This window comes from Theobroma cacao, chromosome 1, assembly GCF_053813885.1.
Source record: "Theobroma cacao isolate CCN51 chromosome 1, ASM5381388v1, whole genome shotgun sequence".
In the NCBI taxonomy this organism is placed as follows: Eukaryota; Viridiplantae; Streptophyta; class Magnoliopsida; order Malvales; family Malvaceae; genus Theobroma; species Theobroma cacao.
In genome coordinates, this window is record NC_142639.1 from 13953234 (window position 1) to 13978558 (window position 25325).

Here is a 25325-nt window from a genome sequence, read left to right on the forward strand (position 1 = left end):
AATAAAAGAATTGTAACTGATTTAGCAATTTGGACAAACATCAATATATGAATTAGGGGTTATGTAACTTGTACGTGTCTAACTTCCCAAGAACAGTTCTATAGGAAGCAACTCAATGATTGTGGAGAGCCAATCTAACAAGCTTGCATTTGATGCTAACCCACCTAACACTGGTCCTGGAAAGAGATTCAGAAACTTTAGATTTGATAGTGTTGCAATATTAAGAGCATTGGAAGCTGGCTTTTCTGCTTGAAGATCAAACCAAGTCCTTTTCGTGACATGTTTTCTGTTCAAATATCTGGGCCTGCTGGGTTAGTTGCCAGAACTTCGCTTGTAAAACAAATAGCATCATTGCCTCAACGGCTTGTATATACTTGTGTCAGATTTAAATGATCAGGTTTGTTTGACATGTAAATTCTGTACAGAAAATCCTTTGTGGCAACGAATGCAGTTCTTGTTGATTGTTTTGTTAGTTAAACTAGTGAAATACAGTCCCTTTATATGCAAAAAAAAAAAAAAAAAAAAACCCTAAGAATTCAAACAATTAATGATGAGATGTTACTTATATAAATAATTTTATTTGCCTCCACATGATTTTCTATTTCTACTAGTTTTCTCCAATATTTCTTCTAAACAGTATTTTGAAAATGTTCCATAATATGTGAAGAATTGACTACAAATAGGCATTTATACACAAAATTCAATTGACATTTAGTATAATAATGTGATTAAATTATAGTCTAGAATAATTTTGTCCATTTGTAAAAATATGTGAGTAAATTATAATTATTTTTTGCATTTGGGATAAATATGTGATAAAATATAATTATAGATAATTTTTTCTTTTGGGATAAATATGTATTTAAATTATAATAAGGATAATTTTGTTTTTTATGAAAATAAATAATAATATAATAAAGGGTATTTTGTTTTTTTATCATTTATTCCTTTCTTATATCAAGATTATTTTTACCAATCAAACACTGTAATAAGTCACAATAGCAATTCCTGTCTTATTCCATTTATTATATCAAATTACATAATAATTATTCATATTTTATTTTATTTTTATAAAATAATTAATGTATTTCATTCTTGTCTATTATGCGAACCAAACGTGCTCTTATAGATGGCGTAGCAGCATCACTAGGAGTAAAAGCTGGAGCTGGATTATCGCTTTCACTTGCCATTGAAATCTTCAACCTGTCACTCAAAAAAATTAATTAATTAGCAAATTTGTCATGATAACTTTTTGTTGGAAAAAATTAAATGCTAAAAAATTTGTAAAAGGAACAATGGGCTAAACTTAATCAATCAACTTTACACCTTGAAACATAAGAAAAAGAAAATATCAGTCAAAGAACCTATAACTATGTTAGACATGTAAAATGGAAGGAAAAAATGATATCAGTCAAAGAAAATATTAGACTTTTTACTTCTAATTGTTAAGAGCTTAAGTGTGTTCTAACTAAATGGTTGTCCATTGAATTCAAATGAGAAAATCCATCTTGTATTCAAAGATTAATTGCTCAAGGGAGCTTGAAATAGTAAGTGAACATAAATGTCATGCCAATATTTTCATTTTAATATTGATGGAAGAAAAAATTAACGTATAGTACTATCACATTCAATAAATCAAATTTGTGCTGATATTATATTGGAGGAAATTAAAAAAAATGTCATAGTTATTAAAATCATAGCATTAACTTTAATTGTTTAGTAAATTTATTTAATCATACCATCTAATGAGTAAACAGTAATCACACTATCAATATTTTATTTTCTGAACATGTTGGAAATTTGGAATTGTTGAATGAAATGAGATTGAGCTTTTAACTATTAAGAAAGCTTTCTTGATTTTTGCTGAATCCAAATGGGTTTCTTTTTATAGATTATTGATAGAAAGAGTCCATTGATGCAGTGGGATGGGTTAAAAATCCAAGTTCTACTCCATGAAGATTACGTTCCCATTATCCCATATGAGGTTCATTGAATAAAGATGTAAGGTATGCATCCATGGAGCTTAAGTGTATGTTTGGGGAAGGTATACTACATTCTATGTAATGAAACATTCCAATTTCAATAAATAAAAATGGACATTTACTAATATTTATCTTATTTAATTTTGCTAAAACTTTTATACAATTATTGTCGACAGAATTTAATTTCTTAAATGTAAAATCATTACTGTCATGATAATTAAATATACCAAAGAATCAATCAAAATCGAACAAAAAAAATACAAGTAAAATTTTTCACAAGTTTAGAATCTCGGCCTTTTCAAGTCTGTTATTACATGTCCAGGCAACTTCCACAGGAAATTAATGCATTTGATGTCCGTTTGCGTAACTAACAACTATCATATCATGCATCCATCTCTCAAAGCCAGTTAAAACACATATGGCAGATTACTTCAATTTTTTACACTGAAAAACAGAGAATAGCCATGTCTAATCATGACCGCCCTTCCTTGATTATCCATGTTTACAGATTTAACATAATTCTAGAAAATTATATTAACTATGATATTAACAAGTAAAATGGAAGAAAAATTTTGGCTAAAAATATGATATTTACTTGTGAAAGAGTCAAAACTTGATGGCTAGAGTCTTGTTTTCCTGCAATAAAAAAAAAAAGTAGATAAATCAGACCTCATTAAACCCTAAACCCAAATCAAGGAAACCCAGATTTGAATAAGAGAAAGAAAAAGAAGAAAAACCCTAACCCAAATAAAAAAAAGCAAAAAATCAGAATTAAAGAAAAAGAGAAAGAAGAAAGACTAAGCAAAAACTTTGAGTTGAAAAAGAAAAAATCAAATTTGAATAATAGGGCTTACCGATTGAGATGGAAATCTGAGAGAGAGAGCCTTTGAAATCGACGATCATTGTGGTGCGTATGTGTGAGAGTTTGAGAGAGAGCCTTCGAAGATGGACTGGAGAAGAGAAAGCGAAGAGTGGAGATGGACGGCTCACAAGGGACAAATTCGCCTGAAGATGGGCTGGAGATGGAAGGCTCACGGGGGGACGGCAGAAACCATAAGGCAGAAAGGCTAAAAGGGATAACTGAGATTGGGAATATTTAGATTTAATAGTTTTTTAGGTAAAATGTCTAAAATGCCCTTCGATTAGTTCGGTTAGTTCGGTTAGAAAAATGTCTAACCGAAACCGAACCGAAGTAATTATACTAACCGAACTATTATAATCGAAAAAATTGAAAAACCGAACTAACCGAACCGAAAAAACAGAACTCATTTTGGTTCGGTTTGGTTGTTCGAGTCGGTTCCAATATATTTTTTGAAACATATAATAAAAAATGTTACTACTATTTCATTGAGTGGTAAATTTGTTTTTATGAAAATTTTAATAAAATATGTTGGAATTTTTACAATTTAGCATTTTTAAAGAAATACAAGAATATTTATTGAAGGGTAAACTAGTGCTTTTATACTTACTCTCTAATTATTCTATGATAAAATTTTAACAATCAAACATTTTAATATTCTCTCTTTATTCCATCCATAATTAAAATATGTAATAGCTATTGTTTTTCTATTTTATTCATATGAAATAATTATTTCATTTTATTTTTATTTTATTTTGTAGACCTAACGTGTTGTAAAGTCTCATTATGCATTAGTTTGACTCGACGTTATGTTAAATTGTCAATTTGTTTAATATGTATAATGATTTTTTATTTAAAGTATAATAGTTACAATCATACATCTTGATAATTATTTGATTATGATTGTAACTTTTAATTATGAGTATAATAACAATGATGATGGTGGTGGTGGTGACAATTAGTGGTGGAGTCGGGTGGTAGGGTCAATTTTAAATTATTTTATTATTATATATATAGAAATTAGAAATATAATATTTTGTCACTTTAAATTAAATCAAATAGATTGTTCTGAAAATAGTAGTAAGTCATTTAACTTATTATCTAAAAGATTGGGTTAAATTAATTTTTTACTCCAAATCAAATCATTGACTTAATCTATAACCTTATATGATTACATTTTAGTCACTAACTCTTTTTTTAAGCCAAGCACTGCCTAATGTGATAATTTAATTGTTTTTTAGGCTTTATGTCTATTTGTATTTATAAATCTAAAATTTATTTTTAAATTGTAAATGAAATTTTATGTTATAATTTAATTTTATTTTAAAAGTGATTGATTTTTTTAAAATTATTAATGAAATTTTATATTATAATATAATTTTGCTTCAAAGTGATTAATTTTTTATTTTGAATTAAGTCATTGACCCGATCTATGAATTTCTATGATCACACTTTTTTTTACGTCAAGTATTGCCTAATGTGATAATCTAATATCTTTTTTATGCTTTAGGACTATTTGTATTTATGAATCTAAAAATTTATTTTAAAATTACTAATGAAATTTTATATTATAATTTAATTTAATTTTAAAAATCATTAATTTTTTATTTTGAATTAAATTATTGACTTGATCCATAATTTTGTATGATTATTCTTTAGTCACTCTTTATACAAAATCCTTGATCTTCGCTGAAGATTGGATTGTAGTTTCTAAATAAAGGTAGACTTTCTTCCATTATATATGGATCATCTTTTTTCAAAAGACAACACAGTGGGGACATATTTTAAAGTGATAATATCTCATCGTGGAACACAATCTAACAATCTTTATACGAACATTTCTTAAGTCTTATGTCAATCTTTTATTTGCATTTAGTTTACTTCAATAGAAATAGGTAAACATGTTTACACACGACTCATTTTCACTTCTTTTAATCTATAAAATGACTTAATTGTAAAAGGTTAAGTGAAATAGGTATATACTTAAGCATCACTATGATTTTTATCTCTTTTTTTTGGTTTTTGAGAAGCCATAATATTGTTAACGTAACAAGGCTGTTACAAACATATCACAGAGTCAAAATTGGCTCTGTTCTAACAAAGAAGTCGAAACACCAAGGTAGCTTCCAGTTACATGAAAACATCACAAACAATATAGCACTATTGTTGACGCACCTTGGAGTTGATGAGTTGAGTATCAAAATACAACCACCTTAAAGCCCGATTCAATGATCAACGCACTCTTGCCTAACCATGCATAATTGCAAAACATATACGCAGTCTTTTAGCCGTTAGTGCTTTCACAGGGCTGATCCTTTTTCAAATGGATGTTAAGAATGTATTTTTTTTTTTTATTAACGATTTACAAGCAAAAGTGTACATGTTCCATCCATCTAGTTACTCTCATCCTCCTCATCTAGTTTGTGTACAAAATTTACTGTCACGATTGCTTAATTTAATTTGTATTTTTTATTTGGCATATTACTTATGATATGTTTTTCTTGTTTTCTACGTAGATGATATGACTGGCATTCTCGAATTACAGTTGTTTCTTAGTTAACATTTGCGATGAAGAATCTTGACTTTCTTACTTATTTCTTGAAACATTGTTTGGATATTCATTCAATTATGTCTACAATCTCAATCAAAACAAATATGAAATCTCCCCTTTGTTATACATACTTGATACCTTTTCATATCAAGAGGAAAAATATAATACAAGGTACATATAAATTTATAGTAATTTTCTTTTATCAAGCATAATTTGAGACGAAGGAGATTAAATTCAACTCTTTGGTATCTATATATCATTAAATCAATACAAATATTTGATGATAGTTACAATTTATTCTTGTTACTCAAGTTACATATATAAAAGGTATAACGACATATAATTTAAATGTAGCCATCTTCCTTCCCCTCATCTAATTCATTCCCATGTCAATTTGGTATTTCTTTATTCTTACTTCCGTTTCATGAGTCATCGAAATATTTGGTATTTCTTCCCATCTTCAATTTTTCAAACGAGGGAACAATCCATGCTTATCCTTTTATTTATGCTGCATATTCAATATTTGGTTTGATTTGCTCCAACCAAATTCCTTACCATGCATTGCATGAATTTCTCACTATCATATATAGCTAAACTTAAGTTCCTAGATTGGAAATTTGATCAAAGGTAGTCAACCCCAATTTAATCTTAGACTCTTAAAATTCTTTCTAAATGAATTTTGACTTACAATATTTAATCACGCACATGTCATTCAAGAAAGTTCTTAATTTTTTTGGGATATTTTAAATTGTAGTATTAAATTGTCTGGTCCACGATAATTATTTTATTGACTATCAACGTAATTGCTTCTAAATCAATTACAATAGAAGGATAAGTTATTTATTGATATCGAGTTTGTTTTTTAACTATAAATTAGTTAATAATTGATTTATTAATTAATTAGTCTATAATAATTATCAAAATTTATTTAATTGATTTTATTTATAAATCTATATATTTATTCATATTTGTGTATACGTATTTTCCTAATAAAGCAACATCTACTATAAATATATAATAAACAAAATCTTTATATATATAAAAAATAATTCTATGTGGATGATCTATGTGAATAGTCTACTTTCGTGTCATGTGTTTTATAGTTAATGTAATCGACTTGATTTCATACATCTTCAACTTAAAAAATAATTTTTAGATAAAATTAATTACATTTATTTCCTTCTAAATATCTATTGTCAATAAATTTCAATTCAAGTTGCAGACATAATTTATTTTCTCGCAAAGTCTGAAACGAGAAATGCATTTCACCTTTACTCCCAAACAGTCCCTAATTCCCTCCAAATTAAGGAATATACAAAAAAGAAAGAAACCATCGGTAGAGATGGTAAAGTAAATACTATTAGCGACCGAAGCTGGCGCGAAACCACACTGCAAGATCTCAAAACCTCCAGAGATCTAATCTGAACCCACTGAATTCCAAGCTTTCGTTGGCCCAAAAGCAAAAGCGTCAAGAACAAAGTTAAATAAATAAAAACAGGGAAGGAAAAATGAAGAACACGGCGCAGTCTTGGTTCCTAGGAGGACCCAGCAGCGGCGGTGTCGATCAACAGAAATCGCCGTCTTTGTTGGCGGATTGGAATGCCTACGCCGCTTCCCAAGACGCTGATTCTTCCGCTCTTGGGTTCGATCTCGAAGCCGCTGTCCGTACTACCTCCGATAAAGTCAGCGGCACCTTTAACGTGTGCGTATTTCTTATGACTATATATATATATATATATATAATGTTGTCTTTTGCATGGAATTTTGATGGAGGACAGTTTGTTGTGTGAGTTTATATTTTTTTTCTTTGCTTCGTAGCAAAAGGGTATCTTTCTGTTGTTTATTTTGTTCTAGTGGTTTAATTCGGTAGATTTTTTTGGCTTTGATGAACTGGATTGAATATGGGTTCATTTCGTCAGAAAAAGTCTACCCTTTCAAAAATGAACGAAGGGTTAAATGCAATATGTTCTTGTTAAGGAGTTACGGGTTAGAATTTGAGACTCTACTGGGAGTTGTCACGTTTAGGAGTGTAATCAAGCCGAGCAGAGCCGAGCCTTGATTTTGTCTCGATTAGGCTCAAATATGATAAACTCAAGTAAGGAGCTTGATTCAATTAGAGCTTGAGCTCAAATTCAATCATTAGTATACATAAACTATCAGAAAAGCCTCGATAGTAAATGAGATCAGCTTGACTATTCATCGAGAGGAGTTTGAATAGCATGATTGATTTACACCACTAATTAGGTTTGAATCTTAAAGAAAGGAGGGTAAGATTTATCGGATGGAAGAGAGGTACCTCTCCCAGCTTCCACATTTACCAAAATATTTTGAGCTAGTTGCTTTCCAATCTTGTTTTCATTTATTGGATGGTTGATGAAGAAAAGTAATGATCTAAAGAGAGTAAATATGACAGATTGTGGGGCACCATTCGCTATTGTGCATGGTTTGGGCGGATAAGGTTGATAAGTAAGCATTCTTTAATGCAGCAATGGGTGGATTTTTTAATTTCTTTTCAATCTTTGGTGAAGCCTATGGAGGATTTATTTGCTTTTCCTGTAGCTTAGTTACACGGTATGGCAAAGATCATGTTTAAGATATTGTTGGATTGTTGTAAAATGAACATTACAAAAAGCTTGCCAACAAAAATCTTCTTTTCTCCATTGTTGTTGGATAGCAGTAAATTACAAAATGTATCAGAATAAGAGTTCAAGAATGTTTCAATCTGAGTTACCCCCATTTGCAAGTACTTCTGATTAATTTCCTAAGTGAGCTTTTCAAGCAAAGTAGATAGGTTTTGTACACAGTTCATGCCATTAGCTGTTCTACAATTCAGTGATTGGCCCCATTTAGTCGAGCAACCTTGTCTCCTGCTCACTTCCATAGTCAACAAAGATTCTCTTTTTGCATTCTGCCTGCAGCACTGATAATAGGTTATGGCTTTTCTTCATTTTATGAGGATTATTAGTATGCTCTGTGGGTGCAATAGGTTTTATTGTGAATGTGATGAAGCATAATATATGAGCTTTTGCCTTTATGTATGGAGTGTAGTTTTACAGCTTATGCAAATAAAATAGGAGGGACACAAATTTCTTGTTACCTTGATGATAAGAATCTCTTTTGAGTGGAATTCTGCTTTCTGGAAAGCATAAGAGGAGAGAAGGCTCATTATCAGAAAAGTCTGGCTTATTTGTGGTTTGAGCTTTGATCACTCTTTTCTCTGTAGTCATTATTTCTTATATTTCAATGTTGATGCCGATTTAACTTGTCAGGGTCTCAAAAGGAGTCAGAGACTTACCAGGCAGCTTCCAATCTGCAACTAGCAATGTCCCGTCTGGTAAATCCTTAATGTATTTTGGGGTGTTTCTTGCTGCTGGAGTGTTCTTTGTCTTCATTGCGTTCACCATGTTCCTTCCAGTGATAGTACTGGTGCCGCAGAAGTTTGCTATCTGCTTTACAATCGGTTGTGCGTTAATTGTTGGCTCATTCTTTGCCTTGAAAGGTCCTCGAAATCAGCTTGCACACATGTCCTCCAAAGAGGTATATTAGTTCATTGCTTTCTTTTTGCTTAGTACACATTTTGATTTACCTACTAAAACTTGCAATTTAAAGACCACTCTGAAACTAGAAGTAATCTTTTTGTTTTACCCTCTTACAGCATCCTAAAATACCTTGTGTTTTCTTTCTTCTTTGCTTTCAGAGGCTGCCTTTTACTTTGGGTTTTGTCGGCAGCATGGTGGGAACTATTTATGTTTCCATGTGGCTTCATAGTTACATTCTTTCTGTGCTGTTCTCTGTATTACAGGTATTAGCACCATATCAATCTGAGTTTTCTTTTGTTTTCTTCCTTCATGTTGGGTAAATGGGATGCTGGGATAGTGGCCAAGTCAGGTTTGATAGAGTTTCTGGATATGTACAAAGTGCCTGAAGTGCTGTTATGCATAAGTTACTAATCTGACTGCTAAGTACAAGCTGTTTTATAACATTGTGGAATGCCTTCTGTGAGTGCTAGCTGTTTTACTAACATTTTAGAATGCCTTATTTCTAATTAAATTCTGTTATTCATACAATGCCTTCTACAAAATTTATTAGGGATCTTCTAAGATCTAGGGGATAATAATTTAATTCTTTTACTATTTTGCCAGCATATTTTTTTGAAACAGATTTTAAGTACTATCATGTATTATGCCTCGTATGATAAGTAATCATTAACATTGTCTGGATGTTGCATTACTACATTCTGCACCAAAAGTGGTGGAATGAAAGTTAGTGGAAATTGATGCCTGTTCGATCTTTTTTAGGTCATTACGCTATCTTACTATGCCATGTCCTACTTCCCCGGAGGATCTGCTGGATTGAAATTTCTTTCTTCTACTCTTGCCTCATCAGTGTTGAGATGCTTTGGGAGGTGATATTGGTGTCTGGTTTTTTCATATAGTAGTTTGGTCGTTCATAAGTTACAGCTTTCTACAAGATTCAGGTTCTTCCAGTATCACTCGTTGTGCAACATTTTAAGATATAATTGAGTTGCTCTTCAAATGGTAAATTCAAATGTGATTCACCTTATTATAGGGAGATGATAAATTATTGTACATTTTTTGCCTCTAAAATCAAAATAGCAGACGTGGTAACATTGCATTTTTTCTAATATTTCTTTTTATTTTATCACTTTGGAAGTTGCTTTTGGTTCCCTGTAGAGATATTTATATTATCTGCTTGACAAAGGACAGATGGTGAGTGAAGCTAAAACCGATGTCTGTGCATAGGACAGTAATATTCATTGAGTAATCTGCTTTGAGGATTCCAGGTAAGGTCCCAAAAGATTCTGGAAATTTGTTAATGGATTCTGCTAATCAATCATACTTCCATCACAAATCATTTAACTGTTGTAAAGCAGTTTGAATATGAATTTGAATATTTGCCATGTTTTTATTCGTAAACTTCAGACCTTCAAAAAGGAACTTACAAGTTTTTCCTTTGTAGTATAAGGCCATTGAACGTTCAAGTACCTTGCATTTTGGCTTAATGGTGCAATCAGTATAAGCATCTCTCCTGTATATCCCATAATACAACAAAGAGGAATATACGGGGAATAAAAAATTAGCAGAAAAAAGGATTCTGTTAAGGGTAAAATTAATTTTACTTCCTGGTTTGTCATATCCTTTGTTGCTGGAAGTATAGATTGATGGGTGTGTGTCCGAGGCAGGCACGTTTCTTTTTATTTTTATTTTTTATGCTTTTCATATATGTGAAGGGTGAGAAAGCTATATTTATGTCTGTTGAATGTGTTGATTACAGGTATTTTAGAAAAAATGAAAAGTCAGAGCAATAGAACTCATGTCTGCATTCTTTCTAATTTAACCAATATCATTTTTGGCCACGAGCCAACATTGCATGGCGTTTCACTCTTGCTAATTGTCACAACAGGTAAGCAGAATCTATCTTGGTGCTTTGCAAATGGTTTTCTCATTTTCGCCAAAGAAAGTGCTATAGCACTACTATCTACATTCCCCCCCCCCCCCCGCCGTCCTTCCCCTAAAAGAGCAGAATGAAGAAGATTATGCTTTGATTTGGTTTCGAGAAATACTCTACTATACTAGATCATGTATGTAAATGACAGGGAATTCCTTTTTCAATTCAGAGGATGGTTGGTTTCTTGGGTACATGTGATCTCTTCTTTACTGTGTATTGATATGAATTAGTAGATTATTCAGGACAAAAGGCTTCTGTGAATGACGAAAGACTTATATGACAATGTAATATTATCATTATTGTTTTGTTTCTAAATCATGTCACCTATTCTGAATAGTTGAAAGCAGCAAGACTTATCTGCTTCGTTAACTTTCATTTGTGATAAAAAACTTACAGTACTTGAAGAATATGCATGCATGGAATTGCCTGCAAAAGGATTTTTTTTTTTAATGGAAATCACGGAATGCACACATTGAATCTCACTCAATCTTCCACGCATGAAGAAACAGACTGAATTCGGATGTCATGGTGGGGCTGTGTGTAGAATAATACCTGGTTCCGGTGCTGGTATCACTGTCTCCTCCATGGCCACTGCCCTCTCTGTCACTTTCTGCTTCAGCTGCGATGGGCTTGAATATAAACAAGCCATGGCCTGTTCCAGGACTGGTAAACAACCAGTCATGCACATCCCAGAGCACTTGCACCGGCTGCTTATCTACCAAAACAGTCTGGTTACCCCTGAATTTCCACTGCAAATTCCTAATGTGAATCAACACAACCCCATCCATGCTTATCCACATTTCAGGATCTTTAAATCCATTTGTTGAACTCTCCACAACGATGTCGTGTTCTTTTCTTCTTTCATCGAATCTAGCTCTGGTTGCAAAACTCTTCTTGGCAAACACGTTTTCCTGCTTGTAAAATAGGAGAGGTTCAACCAAGGCTGGTCTTGATTTCGTTCTCTTGTATGCCTTTTTCTTGTAATCTCCCAGCAATAACACCACCTCTTCATCAGCAACTAGAGCGACGTAATATTCTGCTGCTGGTTCAGGGCCAGTGGTAAATTTTGCCGATCGCAGATCCCAGTAGACATCTACTTGCTTCCCTTCAACCTCAAAGGATTTGTACCCTTTTTTGCTCCAGAAATGCCAAGGCTTAAGGTCAATCTTGCAACTGTATTGAGCATCTCCTTCCATACTATTCACCATAATGCTGAGAGCATGATTCATAAGATTCTTGCACCACATAATCGTAACGTTACGCCAATAGCCTAGTATATTGGTTTGGTACACCAACGTGACGGCGCTCTGAGCATTTTTACTGTTTGTGTGAGGATGAGGTTCTTCCGTTATTCTCTCTGCATAAAATGCTGAACTTCCAACTGACTGAGCTCTCATGGGGAAATGGAATGCCATTAATTCTGATGCAATTCTATGTTTACCTTTCTTTTTGCATGGGAATGGGATATGATCCAATCTCTGATTCTCAAGACGTGGCAGAGAAAGGCAACGCAGTTCTACTGCTTCTGATCTTAAATGGTTTGCCTGGACTCATCATACACCCTTTAAAAGAAAAACACTCACGTTACCTTGGCTTGGAAAGTTTCAGGAGATTAGAGCAACCTTAGATCCTTGCCGATGATTGATGGGATGCATAAAGCTGATGCCAGAGAATTGCAGTTGAAACTGAGCATGCAATATTGGAGAATGGTCTGAATGTTGTTTGCCAGAAGCTGTGATCTCAGGGAAAGAGACAGAATGAGGAAGAGGCAGGAAAGTTGGCCTCTCTCCATGGATGAAAAATCTCCATCTAGAGGTTGTAAGCATCAAAGGTGTCCGAAATAAGGGGGTGAAGAGAATGTCCTCAAACCTATTTGCTATTTACAGTCAGTCAGTTTGCCTACTCAACAACACAACAAATTTTTAATGGTGACTTTGTCCATTGTATCTTAACCGTAATTTAAAAATCTATAATCTCCATGAAGTGGATACTAGCTCATATACATCTCACCAACACATATATAGACACAAAAATGGAAGCAAATAAAAGAAATGAGAAGGACAATTTCAGACATAAATGACCAATATGATGGTATGATAACTTATGATCTCGTCACTGCAAACGGTTTTAAAAGGAGGAATGGTTCATTTTTCTTTCTTTATATAGTTTCAGATGAATTGAGCTTCCATTAATTGATGTTATTAATCGAATTTTTCACTCACCGTCGGTATAAATGCCATTTGAAAATCATCTGTTCCATCCAGGCACTCCAAAGTCCAATCAGATTCTCTGAATTGTGAAAATATGACAGCAATTTGGCCCACTAGGCTCTGACTCTCTGATCCTTGCGTGCCATATGGGCAAACAACAACGTTTCATCCCTGTCTTTTCTGGATCCTTATCTATTATCAGGCCAAGGCAGGCAGTACACCCAAATGTTACAATAACTTCCAACTGTAATTAAGTAAACAAAATGAAAATGAGATGGTTGTGATCTGCAGGTGCTTAAGCACCTCCAGCAATCGTAGCAGAAAACAGCAGCAGAACAGAGGAAATTACACATAGAGACTTGGGTTAACCTCTGATTGAATCCTCACAGGTGTGCGGAAATTAAATTTGCTTTGAAGACAAAAACCGACTTTATAGTTTTAGGTCCAGGTTGGGTGCTTTGTTTTCTACGGAGAAGGCTCACACCCTTAAGACAGGATTCTTCTGTGTAGCCAGTAAAATAACAAAATAGGAGAGAAGCATAATCCCTATGTTGGCATTCTCAGTGCTACAGTTCTCTCAAGTCCAAAGATGGTATTCTCCCTAGTATAAGAGAACAGTGAGTCTGATTTTGACTTTAGCAGGTCCTTTATACAAGTCATGTTCAACATTTACAGAAAATGTGTAATTCGGAACTAATTCTTACAAACTGTCTCATACGTAAAGATTATAGCCAAATTCTACAAAACTCGTAACTGTACAAGGGCTATTTATACTACATCCTCATTTTCATTTGTTCTATCCCGTTCTGCATTATTTTCATATCTATCTTTTCTATCCCCCCTTCCAGATGATATCTTGCCACTATATCTGGCTTTTAGGATTCCTCCGATATGATTGGCAGAAGCACCAGCCTGAATGGCCTCTATATATAACAACTTCACCAAATTCCTAATGCAACGGTGAAAGGTTGGGATCCAGGACATTGAAGCTACAATTCCCTGCAACCTGTCATAAAATGAGTATGGCATGATGAGTTCTAAGTTTAATCAAGTAGTGGAGTAGATTAGAAAACTTTCGCCAGGTAATGGCTCCAAGTAGCATGCTAGCTAATGATTCATAATGCACAATCAGATGGCAATACAGGGGTCAGGCGATGAATTCAAAGAGTTGTGTAATTTTTGAATATAGCTTTTATACCTTCTAATCATGGCTTGCAGCTGTGCTTTCCTGACACCATCACAGGAAGGATAACCAAAATCATTCCAGTCCTCAGGTTTTTCATTTTTGCACCCCATAACCAGCTTCCTCAGGCAAGTTTCTTCACTTTCATCTAATTGGAGTTTATTCAATTGCTCTTTTATGATCAATAATGGTCCAATGAACCAATCAAACACCCTGTCCCTTGGCACATTACTCCTAGTCAATTCCACTCCATCACCTGAAAAATTCAATCACATAAGCATGATTGTAACCGTAACATCCTCCACAAAGCTAATGGCAAAAATGAGAGAAGAGGGACATACTAATCACTAAGCCAGTTGAGTCACATTTAGCTGATGCCAGAAGACACCGTAATAAGGACAAAGCAGGTAGTTTTATACCCAACTTTCTACAATTGCCCTTCACAATGCATTCCTCAATGTCCTTGATAGTTATGAGGCCATCATGGAGGAGTATCCTACCATTCACCTCACAGGATTTAAAAAGCCAGTCCCATACCTGTAAAATTGGTAGCATTATTGAGTGTTTATATGTTAGACAACAATTTGAAATTATAGGTCAAAGAGTCCGGACCTGCATAGGTCTGTATTGTTGGATTGCCCACTTCAATGTTCTTGAGTTTTCTGAAATAAGTTTTTTGCTGGATGAACCTTCTCCTCTATTCTTCAGTTCATTGTAATGATTGTTTTCAAGCTTTTCCATATCAGGGCTATTGCTCATGTTTCTACGATATCTGGGCCTGGCTGTCAAAAGTATGTCTCAGAATCAAAATCAAGGTGTATGTGTAAAACGAGCAGAATAAAATCCTGGGAGTGAATGAGGAATGTGTTTCTAACGCAAAAAACCTCAGTTTCGCTATCCATTTTGACATTTCAGCAAAATATGACTTATATAAATAGTATTTGCTGCTATTAAATGATGTACCTGGGCATGCAGGATCCTTCCCTCAAGTAGAGTAAATCATTTACATATTCATCAAATAGCGAAACCACAGAAATAATATAGGAAAATCCCATACACAGTGAATCTTCCTGGATTATCATAAATATAAGTTTAGATATAACATGAAGATAGTTGCAACAAAGACATGTACAGCCTGAAGTAATAGAGAAAGGAACTTTTTGCAGACCTGATGCACAACAACTCCACCATAAAGTCCCAGGAAGAAGCTTGCAATGATAGCTCCCACTACAGCTCCCACAACAGCCAAAGGCCATAAAAGGATTGCTAAACCAGCAAACGGAACACACACCGTCTCCAGGAATGGTCCTTCTCTGCCGATTAAATCCTCTAACAGCCTCTTCCATCCTTTGAACAGCATATATGGGCTTTTCCACAGAGTAACAGCTGTAATTAAAGGCACATCAACTAACATGCCAATCAACCCAACCAACAAAAAACCTGGCAATTTTGATAACCTTGCAAGGACAAAATGGAACAAAATCTGAAGAGTCTACTTATATTTATTTACTAGTATGCAGCAAAGATTAAAAAGGGCAATCTCTTACTTAACATCGATGGGCTTCTCATCCGAGGGCTTTTTTTCGCTTAGCTCATCCATGTAGGAGAAGTATGAGTGGAAGCAGAAATCTGCAAAGTCCTCCAGCACTATGCAGCTTCCTTTAATAATGGACAAACAACCATCCTGGCATGCAATGAAGTTTTCCATTAGATTTTATTTATTTATTTTTAGCCAAACATGTGAATTGATCAAACCATAGAACATATCATACAAATGACAGACTGGACACAAAAATTTGCAAGCTAATCTAAAATTTTATTTAAAATACCAGGCTATTAATTATAGATATGCGCCAGATTAGTAGACTGAGCCAACATTTCATACACTGTGCAAAAGCTATAGTCAAATAGTGATATATGCTATAAGTGTTATAACTATAGGGATTTATTAAACCATGCAAACAACAATCACAAAATAAACTGTGTTAGAATATCGTTAGACATGCCAGTATAGCTAAATTATCAGACAATTGGTTCCAAGGATCATTCTTGCCGTTCAAGGAGGACATAATTGTCAGAGCAATGGAAGTTTTGTCCAATGAATTATAAAGAGATGGGCAGTTTTTTCATTATTTAAACTGATTAGAGAACCCCATGGCCCACTCCAATTCCATCTAAGTGAACAAAGCTGCATTGACAAACAATATGTTTCTTTGCATTAGTATAAACTACAGAGGCATTATCTGTAAAGGTATTCTTCAGGCAAGAAAGGAAGGTATAGAACAAGTTTTAAAATAATATATATATATATCAATTATCAATCAAAAAAAAAATTCCTCTTGACTTAGATAACATCAGCAAGAATATCAGTCAGATAGCTCCTTGTAAAAAAATCGAAAAGAGATGAAGGAACTCACAGCAAAGCAGTGGTAGCACTTGTCAGCTGCATTCTGCCCAACAGCCTCAAAAGTTGTGACAAGGGGAGCACAAAATCCATACCCTATTCCACCTAAAAGGCTTCCAACAACTGCTACGACTGGCCAGAGAACTACTGGTACAACCAATGATACCAAAACCACAATCTTGAGGACCAGGCCCAGCCTCTTTGTTTTAGAATTACAAGTTGGAAAAACAGAAATAAGGACACAACACCATATTCTCTACACCCCGAATTTAAAAGTGACTACAACTGCAAGTATAACAGTACAGGTAGCACAATTCAAATACAAGGGAAGCAAACCTTGCCACACAGAAGTAAGTCCATAGAGAATGTGCAGGCCAAAGCCCAATTACCACTGCTGAATTCCCAGTCACAATAATTCCCATCACAACAGGACAAATGATTGCAGCTGTGGACAGAATAAGAGATGCAACAAGTAAATAAACTACCCATTTGTGCTATAATAACTGATCTAATAATCCATTTCATTCACGTGACTCTATAATTTTCTTTCAACTACACAAGCATTAGCATATGACACTCAGCAATGTTCTCTAAAATCATGAAGTAACTTCACATGCATAGAAGGGAAAAAATTTAAACATGGGTAGTCTTTAATTTGTGAAGTAATACCAAAAGAATGAAATTTCAATCACGAATAATGATACGTTTTCTTTCTGATTCGAAACAAATTAAAATTGACACGAACAATAATATGTTGCCTTCATGAAATTTCTTTTTCACTAATTTTCTTTTCTGTAACTCATCTTGTAATTACCTTTGACGAGGCCAAGGAGAAAGAGCAAAGAAAAGAAGGGAAGAAATGAAACAAAGCTCCAGAGTTTTGCCAAGAACCCCACGGGAACCTCCATGGTTTTTCCAGTGAGGTCTGGCAGGATAATTCTGGAGATGCGTGAAGGGCAATAAAGGAAAAGTGGAATGTTTTTTCAACTGCCACAGACCTAGTGCAGGAGTTGCTCGGAATCGTGCCCCCTTTTTCGAACCAGATGACAACGTGAAGGGAGAAGTGTAAGAGACCAGGTGGCAAGAGAAGGTGGTCTGGGGGACACGTGGCCAGAGTAGGAGGTGTTAATGCAGTGAAACTCCCGGGAAAAGTGTGCGTGGAGATGCTGACACCTATCTCGGTGGTTTTCATCACGCTTTTTGGCGGGAACCAACCGACTTTAAGGTTATCTGACGTGGCAAAGTTAAGGGTGTTAATGTAATTCTACCTTCCCCCGGGTAAATCGTGATCTTTAGAATGTAAATATTTTATTTCTTTATTAAATGGTGAGTGTTTGGTAGAATTGAAACGTTAAGACTTTGATTAATTTGATGGATTGGATTGGACAGTACTAAAGATTGTTTCGGGTTTAAATTAGTAGTAAACTACTCGATGTTTGCTCTGAATAAGAATATTATTTTATTCATAGTAATATTATTTTATTCATAGTATATTCTACAAGCATTTAATTTCCTACTAACCCTGCATTTAAAAATCTTTAGACAAACATTGACAATTAATTAAGTGCTCAGTAAAATAATGCAACAACAGGGTACGTGTAATTTTTAGAAATGCTGATTCAGTGCTAATTGCTCTCGCTGGGACGGTGGCTCCTATAAAAGTATAATGCTTAAAAAAGTTTTTAAATTATATAAAAAAATTTAAATAAATTTTTATTTTTTATTATATTTAATTAAATTTTTATATTTTTATTTTAGACCAAATAAACTTTTATGACTTGTTGGGATTTGTTAGGAATGTTAGTTTTATAATAATGAGAAAATATTCAAGAGGCGGTGAATTGAAGTTTTAAAATTTCTTTTCTCTAAATTAAATTTTCAATAGATGCAAGCTTGAAAATAAGTTTTTCAAATTTGTTTTCACTTTAATAAGTCAACAAGCAAATGAATGAGTAATCAAGTTGAAAAGAGGTTTTCGAAACTCTTCAAAGAAAAGTGCACAAATGTTTCAAAGTGAATCTAGAGTGATTTGAAGAATGAGTTGAGAATAAGCAAGTTTAAAAACAACTATTCGAATCTCTTCACAATAAGGTAAAATGCATAAGTATGAAAAATGAAGAGTAGAGAGCTATAAACAAATTTCTAAAACTTATTCAAAACAAAATGCCTAAGTTAAACGAGAAGGCAGAAGAGAGATAAGATACAAAGAATTTATAAAAGTTCGGCCCTCTCCATAGGTGCTTACATCCTCATCCTTGACTTACAAAGGCGCTTGTAATCCACTAAGAAATTACATTTTAAAGGAACAAGTATAACCTTTACAAACCACTACTTTTAATGGATCCAACATAACCCTTGTGATAACTCTATTTCAATGAGTTATCTCACCATATTTCAGGTGCTAAAATGACCACAGTTATCGAGGTTTAGTCTAACGTAGTTGTTTTAGTTGCTGTTCTTTAATTACGTATAAGCATGCCAATTTAATTTAACTTCAATCAATTTAGTCAATTATGGATTAAATTGTTTAATTTGAGTTGCTATTGAATTAGCCCTTGTTTTGAAGTTTTATGAATGAAAAAGGAATGAAGTATGCAAGGGTGCAGTGGTGCCAAAGTGTGCTGACCATGCTACAGTCATCTGAGCATAACGTGAGTTGCTAATGACTGATAGTCGTGAGTTTTTGATCATTGAAGAGCTAAGTCCAAGACCTACAACTTTCGTCTTGATCACTTGGACTAGTTTGAATTAGAACAAGGTAAAAAATCACACGAGAAGCAATTGAATTGCAGTAGGGGAGAACACTGAAGCTAAAAGAACAGGAGAGAAAACATAAGCAACAACACTGCAATGCTAAGCCTCCAGCGCTGCCTCTATCAGGAACAACCCTCACCAAACAAAACATCCAACACTACAGTGCCAGGCCTCTAGCGCCGCAGTGCCGACACCACCAACAACTTCACCAAACAGAAGCTGTGGCGTCGCGACGCCATGTTGCCAACACTGTGGCACCCCCAAGCAAGGCAACACTGCCTTTGGCAGTGAGATTGGCCCTGCAGTGCTAGACTTTCAGTGTTGCAACGCCAATTTAAATGTCAAAAGTTTAGAACCTTCGATTTTCCAAATCAGAAGGTATAAAAAGTGAGTTTCTTTTAGGGCAAAAGGAAGGAAAAAAAAAAAGAGGTAAGAACAACTTCAGAGGCAAAAAGGAGCTTTCCATAAGGAGAAAAGAGGAGGAAAAATCTTGAAGAAAAGCTAAAGCAGCAATAGCAAATAGAGTTTTCTCTCACTAGCTTATTTTTCTTTCTTTAAATCTCCTTGTATAAATGCTTAGTTTTGCTAAAATTTTGTTGTGGGCTGTTGAAATGTTAAACTAAACTTTCTTTTTGAGGATTATGGTGGATATTAATGTATAGTTTGAATGCTTGATCAACTATTACTTGTTTTTATGGAATATTTAGTGTTTATTCAAATTTAGACTTATTTCCCATTTTATTGATTGATCACCAATAGGATGTGTATAGGCTTTTAGATAATACTTGACAAAGTTAGTCTAAAAAGACCATGGTTTGGGTAGCATTTGATCATTGCAATTAGGAATTAATTGGGTGATTTGTTAATATGGTAGACATATACCTATTAACCATATACAGTCAATTTATAGGACCTATATTTAAGGAACTTAGCTTAATTAATTAGTTATAGACATATAGAGAATTAAATTAAGTTAGGCCATTGTATGATAGCTCGACGAAGAATCGTACAGGCTTAAGGATCCTAGGCTTGCCTTAATTTTTCATAAAAGTAGGTAATTAGTCAATCTTAAGTCCAAATGAGGCATTAATTGAAACCATAATCCTAGGTACTTCCCCACTGTTTTCCAACTCAATTTACTTGCAATTTTTTTTTAGCTTAATTCACTAGTTTAGCCTTGTACTTTAAATTTTCATTTTCAATTAATTTTCATACTAGATTTCCTTGGATAAGATTAGATTGCTCAATTTTAATAATTAGCAAGAATTTAGATATAATTCCTTGTGGAGATTATAACTCACTCACTATTATATTACTTATTGACCATGTGCATTTGCATGATGTTTTGCTGATTTGATAAAAGTTTTAAAGTAAATTGTCTTAATAAATTAGCAAGCTAACACCTTGCCTTTTCAAGAATCAAACATAACCTCTTATCTTTACAAGGATTAGATGTAACCTTTACAATACTACTTTGTTAAGGCTTAGGCATAACTTATCTCTCTCTTATAAGATCAAAGCAAATGTGCCTCTAGAAGGTTAGTTTTGCTATGTAAGTACATGAAAGAAGAGTTTAAAGGAGTTAAAGATGATTACAAAAGATATGAGTGAAAGCACAAAGAATTTGAAGCACAAGGGTAGCTCACAAGCTTTTTGGAATAATATGAATAGCTTGCTCTAGCTTGGTTTTTCTTTCTTTTTCCTCTTATTCTTCTTCATTTCATTTGATTCTTGATCAAATGATCTTTCTTTCAACTTTCCTCTCTCCCAAAATGTGTTGGAGAAGTCCCTTTATACTTGGAAAAAGTTCGTAGCTGTTGAGGATGACTTGGTGAGAAAACTAGTCGGTTTTTTTTTTGTCTTTTTTGTGTCTAACAACTACTTTTTGGAGCCAAGGAATCTACTTTTTTTTCTCAAGAAATCAATTCTTTTTTGGTCTAGAGCATTTTGTCTTGTAAGAATCGATTAGTGCATTCCCAAGAAGTCGATTCTTCTTGCCCTTAGGGTATTCTATTTTGTAAGAATCGATTAGTGCATTTTTGATAAGTCGATTCTTCTTGACTCTAGAGAATTCTGTTTTCTAGGAATCAATCTTTACATTTCTTGAGACATTAATTCTTTTTTTTTTTCCAAAGTTTTTGAGAATCGATCTTTTGTTTCTCCAAAAATCAATTCTTCTTGCACTCTGGACGCCAAGTTCAAAAATTCAAATTTGCTTTTAACCACTCCATCTTAATTCAATTCTCTCATCTTTTCTTCTTCTCCAAGTTTTCAATTTTTGTCTTGCAACTTTTGAGAATCAATCACTTGATACTTGAGAAGTCGATTCTTGCTCCTTCAGTGGCTTTTGTATCTTCAAGAATCGATGTTTCCTTTTCCAGCAATTGATTTGTCTTGCTTGAACTTGATATTCAAAGTATTCAAAAGATTTTTCCTTTCACAAACAACAAGTTCAAAGATCATTTAAGTAAAAAAACACTAAAGCACTTCAAAAGCATTCAAGGATTATTTAAACAATAAATTTTGATCATTTTTGTCATTTCAAAACTTTAATCATTTTCAAGTTAACATGATTAATTGTACTTGGTAGCAAAACCCTGCTTGTCATTTTATATTATGTGGTGCTAACGTGACATACTGTCATGTTATAATGGATAGTGACATGGTATTCTTAATATGGCATGGTGACATGATTATGTGACATTTTCATTCGCTACGTCACTACCACATCAGTGACACATAGGTATAAAGTAACAAATGACGTTTTGATCAACGATAATTAGTTGTAAATATTCATTTGACTTAAACTAAAAATACAAGGATTTGATTGAAAAAATAAACATTTATTTGAATTTTTAAATAATTTAAAATTTTTTAAAAGTATTTTACCTTGAATTAATTGTCTTTGATAAAATAATGAAAATAATAATATCAATTAATTTGGTGATGACAATAGTCCTCTATAGAAATGTGTGTGCATGAAGCATTCCAAATTTGACACACTCTTATTTGCTTGGCAAACTTTATATAGAGTCATTTATAAGTTGATTGCAACTTTTTATTCCCAATTATAGAAGTTTAGTCTTTGTTTTTTCTATACCAAAGGGATTCAGAATTGAAATTTTAATAAATTTTAAAGTAAAATATCTTGACTTCTCTAAGTTTTAGTTACAATTTCACATAAGTCTATTACTATTCAAAATGGACAGTCCTCCCAAACGTGCAAACGACTTTAACAGGCAAACGTGAAATGTCTAAAATACTTTTCTTTTTTCTCCACTATTTTCCTTTCTCTTAAACTTGCTGGTGACATTATCTTACACTAACCGGCCACCGTGCAAGTGGATCTAGCGTTCCTCAGCCAGATCTAATCACAAGAACACCAAATGGTGTCGAGAAATGCTAGATGTGGCACTCCCTAGCTAGATTTGGCCATGACCTAATGCTCCCTTACTTTCACCGATTCTCCCTGATGTCGTCAAATTTGGCTCTTGTGCTCCCTTGCACTCACTAGTGCTCCTTGGCTCTGTTAGATTTGGCCTTCAAAGCACCGATCGATGCTTGTCATACTTAGACCTGTCAAAATGGGCCTGACCCATTGGGTCAGTCCATTTTTTATTAAATATAAGGTGGGTTGGGCTTAAAAAATTTAGGCCCATATTAAAATCGGGCCTAAATGGGCTAGCGCAGTTGCTTAGGGGTCGGACTCGGGTTGAGGCGAGCCAGCCCGACGGGCCAAAAAAAAAAAACCTTATAGCCGAGCCGCTTAAGTGACTAAGTCCTTCTTGGTTCTTCTAACCGCCTACCTAAGCCTAACACCCGAGTCCTGACTCTCTGCATCTGGCATCCGACCAACCATCGTCCCATTCGACCATCCGACATATTTCCTTCCATCAGGCAATCGGCATCTGACCATCGTCCATCAGAATCGACGACGCATCTGGCATCTGCCATCTCGCCTTCTTGCCTGTTGCCTATTGGTTTCATTTCTCCCATCCGGCATCCGTCCATCACCCATCGGCATCAGCGGCGCATTGCCCAACAACCCAAGTGAGTCACTTCTCGGTTATCGCATTATCACCTGTCGGATCGGTTTCATTTGAATCTTTTCTCCCATTCGGCATCCGGTCATCGCCCATCGGCATCGACGATGCATTGCCCAAGTGAGTCGCTTCTCGCCTCTCGATTTCTTTTCTCCCAACCGAATATTGAATTATAAAATACTTAGTAAGTAATGGTATGAGATATATTCTACAGTTACCACTCTGGCAGATCTTTGCATCAGAAATTTTATGTAACAAGTTATTCAAGCACAACAACATAAAGTCATAAAAGTCTAGTTTTGATTAGATCGTGGTACCAAAAAGGCGTTTGAGATCATGTCCTTGGAAAAAAGAACTACTTGTCTAATGGTTTATCTTGTTTTCAAAACCAGCCTTTTTGTTTTTGCAAGTTTTATGGACTTTATTTTTTAAATAAAATGAAATCCAAATCTTCCAGTAGTATATTAATATTTGAGTCTGAGTGAAATATAAGTGAAATATGTATAAGCAGTAAAAATTCATAATAATTAATAGATTGATAAGGAATCATATTTAACATTACTTGAGTATATAGTAGTTTTCATTTTCAATGAATTTGTTTAGTATCATTATTGTTTCTTTTTTTCTTTTGCCAGAAAATTAATGTTTGGCATCACAAATTTTTTGTTGGGTAAAATGACTTAATCTTAACTATAGAACACATAATTATTTGCACTATTTTCCCAATCTTCTTATTTATTAACTATAATTGTGGGCATTTAAATTAAACTTGTAATTTCATTTATATTTATCTCTTTTACAACAAAACTACATAGAGAGGGAAAAAATGAAATGAATTCTCTATTTTATTGCTTGAAGTTGTTTGTAAATATTTTTTTAATCTGTAAATTTTATTGTCACAGAACAAGCTGTAGGATTTATATAGTCTTCTTTGATTTTTGAGGGTGGAACCTTGGGGAAACTGGCCCTGGTATTCTGGTAAATTTTTTTGTAACTTATTTGTTGGAAAATGTAGGATATGATCTTAAGAATCTGTATCTCCTTCATAGACTGAAACAGTAAATTTGAATGTGATTGTTTCTTGCATTTCTTTTTGCATACTATAAAAAGCATAATGAGATTTTAGTTTTAAATGGTTATCTCTGCTTGTAGTTCCTACAAATTATATTAGCTTTATAATTTTACTAGAGAATGGATAAAATTAAATCTACAAAATGAATATGATAGTTTATGTAAATTTTTAATAATTTTTATTCATGTTTATGTTATTTGAAGGTAACGGTGATGGATCAATCAATAGAAAACTATATAAATGTGGATGATGACGTGAACATTTTGAATGAGGATGAAATTCCTTCTCAATCTCATATATCTGAATCTGAACTATTGGATAAGAGGGCCAAAAAAGAAACTTAAAATGTTTGGAATTATTTCACTAAAATAGGCTAAAAGCAAGATGGAGTAGAAAGGGCAACTTGTAACGGTTGTAAAACAGAGTATAAGGTTGGCTCTAAACCTGATGGCTCTAATTATGGCACTTCACATTTGCGTCATCACATTGACACTTGTAAATTCATTTCCTATTTTAATCCACATCAAATGCTAATGGATTATGAAGGGAAAGTAAAGGTTAGAAAGTTTAATCCTAGGATTTCACATGACATGCTTGTTGAAGCCATAATTAAGCATGACTTGCCTTATACTTTTGTTGAATATGATAAGATTAGAGCTTGGGCTAAGTATGTAAATCCATATGTGGTGATGCCTTCTAGAAACACTGTTGTATCTAATGTCCAGAGAATTCATTTGAGAGAGAAAGAGAAACTTAAACAAGCCATGGCCAAGGTATCTAATAGAATTTGTTTGATTT

At 33.8% G+C, this 25325-nt stretch overlaps 3 protein-coding genes across 6 annotated transcripts; 1 reads left to right on the forward strand and 2 right to left on the reverse strand.

The window, feature by feature from the left end:
* The first annotated feature begins 6609 nt into the window (after positions 1 to 6609).
* On the forward strand, positions 6610 to 11170 carry LOC18612519 (protein transport protein SFT2-like). 4 transcript variants are annotated; one of them, XM_007049365.3, is made up of 5 exons: positions 6610 to 7094; positions 8662 to 8726; positions 8808 to 8929; positions 9090 to 9194; positions 9691 to 11170. In XM_007049365.3, the coding sequence occupies exons 1-5, from the start codon at positions 6901 to 6903 to the stop codon at positions 9799 to 9801; spliced, it is 597 nt and encodes a 198-aa protein (XP_007049427.3). In that variant the 5' UTR covers positions 6610 to 6900; the 3' UTR covers positions 9802 to 11170. The 4 variants fall into 4 exon arrangements, 2 of the variants coding, with proteins under 2 accessions (XP_007049427.3, XP_007049426.3); XR_016028336.1 differs by having other exon boundaries at positions 6611 to 7094; positions 8662 to 8929; positions 9691 to 10816; positions 11010 to 11170; XR_016028337.1 differs by having other exon boundaries at positions 6611 to 7094; positions 8662 to 8929; positions 9691 to 10196; positions 10817 to 11170.
* Positions 11171 to 11306: 136 nt separating this feature from the next.
* On the reverse strand, positions 11307 to 13575 carry LOC18612521 (uncharacterized). Its single transcript, XM_007049367.3, has 3 exons — positions 13441 to 13575; positions 13084 to 13315; positions 11307 to 12737 (listed from the first exon to the last, which is right to left on the reverse strand). Exon 3 carries the CDS (start codon positions 12274 to 12276, stop codon positions 11341 to 11343), a length of 936 nt encoding a protein of 311 aa, XP_007049429.3. The 5' UTR covers positions 12277 to 12737; positions 13084 to 13315; positions 13441 to 13575; the 3' UTR covers positions 11307 to 11340.
* A 103-nt stretch (positions 13576 to 13678) lies between these two features.
* On the reverse strand, positions 13679 to 17639 carry LOC18612522 (putative membrane protein At3g27390). Its single transcript, XM_018113889.2, has 10 exons — positions 17473 to 17639; positions 16995 to 17103; positions 16672 to 16864; positions 15802 to 15938; positions 15423 to 15711; positions 15218 to 15324; positions 14867 to 15032; positions 14596 to 14791; positions 14270 to 14510; positions 13679 to 14077 (listed from the first exon to the last, which is right to left on the reverse strand). The coding sequence occupies exons 1-10, from the start codon at positions 17564 to 17566 to the stop codon at positions 13840 to 13842; spliced, it is 1770 nt and encodes a 589-aa protein (XP_017969378.2). The 5' UTR covers positions 17567 to 17639; the 3' UTR covers positions 13679 to 13839.
* Positions 17640 to 25325: the final 7686 nt, after the last annotated feature.

What these genes read in the sequence shown, in the direction of transcription:
- LOC18612519 (XM_007049364.3), top strand. Translation starts at nt 6,901, where the DNA reads ATGAAGAACACGGCGCAGTCTTGGTTCCTAGGAGGACCCAGCAGCGGC. An exon ending in GTCAGCGGCACCTTTAACGT is followed by an intron (nt 7,095 to 8,661) that starts GTGCGTATTTCT and finishes TTAACTTGTCAG; the next exon opens with GGTCTCAAAAGGAGTCAGAG. An exon ending in TGCTGTTCTCTGTATTACAG is followed by an intron (nt 9,195 to 9,690) that starts GTATTAGCACCA and finishes GATCTTTTTTAG; the next exon opens with GTCATTACGCTATCTTACTA.
- LOC18612521 (XM_007049367.3), bottom strand. Translation starts at nt 12,276, where the DNA reads ATGGCATTCCATTTCCCCATGAGAGCTCAGTCAGTTGGAAGTTCAGCA.
- LOC18612522 (XM_018113889.2), bottom strand. Translation starts at nt 17,566, where the DNA reads ATGGAGGTTCCCGTGGGGTTCTTGGCAAAACTCTGGAGCTTTGTTTCA. An exon ending in AGTGCTACCACTGCTTTGCT is followed by an intron (nt 15,939 to 16,671) that starts GTGAGTTCCTTC and finishes ATTGCATGCCAG; the next exon opens with GATGGTTGTTTGTCCATTAT. An exon ending in GAAGGATCCTGCATGCCCAG is followed by an intron (nt 15,033 to 15,217) that starts GTACATCATTTA and finishes TTTGACAGCCAG; the next exon opens with GCCCAGATATCGTAGAAACA.